Source organism: Ornithorhynchus anatinus, unplaced genomic scaffold, assembly GCF_004115215.2.
Source record: "Ornithorhynchus anatinus isolate Pmale09 unplaced genomic scaffold, mOrnAna1.pri.v4 scaffold_462_arrow_ctg1, whole genome shotgun sequence".
NCBI classification, from domain to species: Eukaryota; Metazoa; Chordata; class Mammalia; order Monotremata; family Ornithorhynchidae; genus Ornithorhynchus; species Ornithorhynchus anatinus.
In genome coordinates, this window is record NW_024396824.1 from 25967 (window position 1) to 29409 (window position 3443).

General features: G+C 46.6%; 1 protein-coding gene across 1 annotated transcript; it reads right to left on the minus strand.

The window, feature by feature from the left end:
• Positions 1–949: 949 nt before the first annotated feature.
• ORNANAV1R3077 (vomeronasal 1 receptor ornAnaV1R3077) lies at positions 950–1846 on the minus strand. The gene has a single exon (NM_001253469.1). It carries the CDS (start codon positions 1844–1846, stop codon positions 950–952), a length of 897 nt encoding a protein of 298 aa, NP_001240398.1.
• Positions 1847–3443: the final 1597 nt, after the last annotated feature.

A 3443-nucleotide genomic window follows, 5' to 3' on the forward strand; every position in this document is an offset into this window, starting at 1 on the left:
GTTTCATTTTCTTGTAATGAAAATCCTACTACTGGAGATAGTTTAACGCTTTCAGTTTACTGACTCAGGGTTCCTAATTGTGCTGGTTAGAGAAACCTAAATCTCAGGTGTTCTAGGTGATTGATCCTGGAAGTGCAGTCTACCAAGCTACTTCTCACTCTGGTCAGTGAGTGGGTGGACTTCGAGTTCATCGGTAGTCAGGAAGGCATTATGAGAGAGAAGTGACAGGCTTCGCTTCTGAAGGATGAAATCTTTAGGCTCCAAGGGAGGGATCTCAGCTTGGTCCCCATTGACAGGAATGGGTAGAAAAAAAGATGGATCAATCGATCGGAGGTATTTATCCAACACCGACTGGGTGAAGAACAATATACTAAGCAATTGGAGTCCAATCCAACAAATTTGGTAGACACCTTCCTTGCCCACAAAGTACTGCCAGTGTCGAGTTGATTGCAGGGGAAGTTCGTAGGTCTCCCCCATGTGGCCCTATCAATAAATCAGTCTATATTGAGCGCTTACCGTGTACAGAGCACCGTACTAAGCATTGAAGGGTACAGTACAATGGAGGTGGTAGACATGGTCCCTGCCCACAACAAGCTTACAGTTTAGAAGAGGAGACGGACATTTATGTGAATGAATAGATTATGGATATGTATATAAGTGATGGGCTGAGAGAGAGGAGCCAACCCGAGTGCAAAGGCAACACAGAAGGGAGCGGGAGAAGAGGAAATAGGACCTAATTGGGGAAGATCTCTTGGAGGAGATGCACCTTCGATAAGGCTTTGAAGGCGGGGGAAGAGTGATCGTCAGTCAGACATGAAGAGGGAGGACGTTCCAGGCCAGACTGAACGTTTGGAAGAAAAATTCAGGCTGCAGAATGAAGTGTGGATTAGAGCAGAGAGTCATCCCAGAGAATTCAGTAGGCGTATTGGTCCGCTTCAATGGACCCCTGTTACCTATCCATACTGCAAACAGGGTAGTCTTTTTTCCAGAATGTCCTCATTCTCCTGTCACTGGAAATAATGAGGAATGGACTCACCGCTGAGAAGGTGAATCCCAACGCTGTGTGGCTCCTCACCAGAAGAGGAGAATTCTCCCTCGTGTTCATTATAATGCTGAGTAGGATGGTCTGCCGCCCGTAGAGGAGGACGTAGAGGGCGACCAGGGCTACCACTCTTTTGGCCGCCCTGACCTCGGGCATCGCCCTGGTGGACCGTCTGGGCGCATGGAGGTGTCGGACCCGACGGTGGTGCCTGTGCAGGATGAACACCATGTAGCCACTGGCCAAGCTCATGAGCCCCACAAAGACGAGGTCACGGAGGGAGAAAACTATGGCTATAAGCAGGGTGGTTTCCACATTGTCACTAACTTTAGTGCAATATTTGAGGTCCAGTATAATGTGAACGCTATTGCTGTTCCGAGGGAATGTTATGTTCATCAGAGTATCAAACTCTATCAGCATATTGAGACCCCAGGACAAGAGGCAGGAGAGGACGATGCACCTGGGTAACCTGGCTTTGATCCGAGCCAACCGGGAGGTCCCGGGGCTGATGGTAACAGCCTGGAAGACGCTCAGGAGGCAGGTGCTGCAGATCGACAGGCCCCGGGCCACCCGGTACAAGTACATGAGGATTTTGCATCCAGCGTCATCCAGGAATTTTTTCAGGCCCCAAGCAGACAGTGTCTCCGTGACCCCAAAGGTGAGGAGAATGATGGTGTTGGCTAAGACCAGCTGGGAGAGGACTAAATCGGACGGGCTCAGTTTGTGAGTGGCAGAGACCACGTGAGCATAAAATAGGAGGAGAAATATATTTACACAGACCCCGATGCTGATCTGTAACAGAATCATGATCCCAAAAGAAAGCCAGGTAGCATTCTTTGTCTTGAAATGGGAACTAGAATAAGAGAAGACTTCCTCCTGAGGAGCATCTTGGGAAGAAGGAAGAGAGAGAGAGGAAAGGAGAGAGAAATAGGAGAGAGCACACTTTGCAATTTACAATAATTAAGCTTATGCCTTGCATCACTTCCCTCTAACCTTTTCTTAAAATTGTGTTTGTTAAGCGCTTACTGTGTGTCAGTGAATTTGCCATGAAGGTTCATGAAGAAAATGATTTTGCCAACACGATAGGGTCCAGAGACTAGTGGATCCATCAATCGGTCAATCAGTGGTATTGATTTATTTCAATGAGATCTGTTAAGCACTTACTAGGTGTCCAACACTCATAATAATAATAATAATAATAATAATAATAATATCTGTGGTATATGTTAAGCACTTCCGGTGAACTGAGCACTATTCTATGCGCTGCAAAGGGTATCAGATTGAATAGAGTCCCTGTCCCCCATGGGGCTCACAATCTCAATCTCCATTTTACCGACAAGGTAACTGAGATATAGAGAAGTGAAGTCGTTTGTCCAAGGTCACACAGAAAAGTGGCAGAGCCAGGATTAGAACCCATGACCTTCTGACTCCTAGGCCTGTGCACTACCCACTAGGCCATGCTGTTGCTTCTCTGTTCTAAGCCCTGGAGTAGTCAAATCGATCAGGTCAGATAAAGTCCCTGTATCACAAGGGGCTCACAGTCTGAGACAGAGGGAGAACTTGAAGCAGCATGACCTTGTGAAAAGAGCTTGGGCCTGGGAGTCAGGGAACCTGGGTTCTAATTCTGGCGCCACCATTTGCCTGCTATGTGACCTTGGGCAACTTATTTCACTTCTCAGAGAAGTGAAATGGAGCCTCAGTTACCTCATCTGTAAAATGGGTATTATTATTAATAATAATGATAATGATGATAATAATAATAATGATAAATGGTACTTGTCATGATCTTACTATGTCCTAACCACTTTCTTAAGCACTGGGGTGAATACTAGCTAATCAGGTCGGACACAGTCCCTGTCCCATGTGAGGCTCCCAATCTCAATCCCCATTTTATAGGTGAAGTAACTGAGGCATAGAGAAGTGAGGTGTCTTGCCCAAGGTCGCACAGGAGAACAGTGGTGGAGATGGGATTAGAACCCATCACCTACTGACTCCCAGGCCCGTAATCCACTACATCGATGCTGCTTCCCAATAAGCCCCATGTGAGACAGGGACTGTGTCCAATATGATTAGCTTGCGTAGAGAAGCAGTATGGCTGAGTGGAAAGAGCCCGGGCTTGGGAGTCATAGGTTATGGGTTCTAATCCCAGCTCTGGCACTTATTAGCTGTGTGGCCTTGGGCAAGTCACTTTACTTCTCTGTGCCTCAGTTGCCTCATCTGGAAAATGGGGATTAAAACTGTGAGCCCCAAGTGGGATAACCTGATTACCTTGTATCTATACAGTGCTTAGAACAGTACTTGGCACATAGTAAGCACTTAGCAAATTCCAAATTATTTTTATATTATCTACCCCACCGCCTAAAACAGGGTTTGACACATAGTAAGCACTTAGCAAATATCACAG

Coding starts and splice junctions, on each gene's coding strand:
- ORNANAV1R3077 (NM_001253469.1), bottom strand. CDS start 1,846: ATGATTCTGTTACAGATCAGCATCGGGGTCTGTGTAAATATATTTCTC.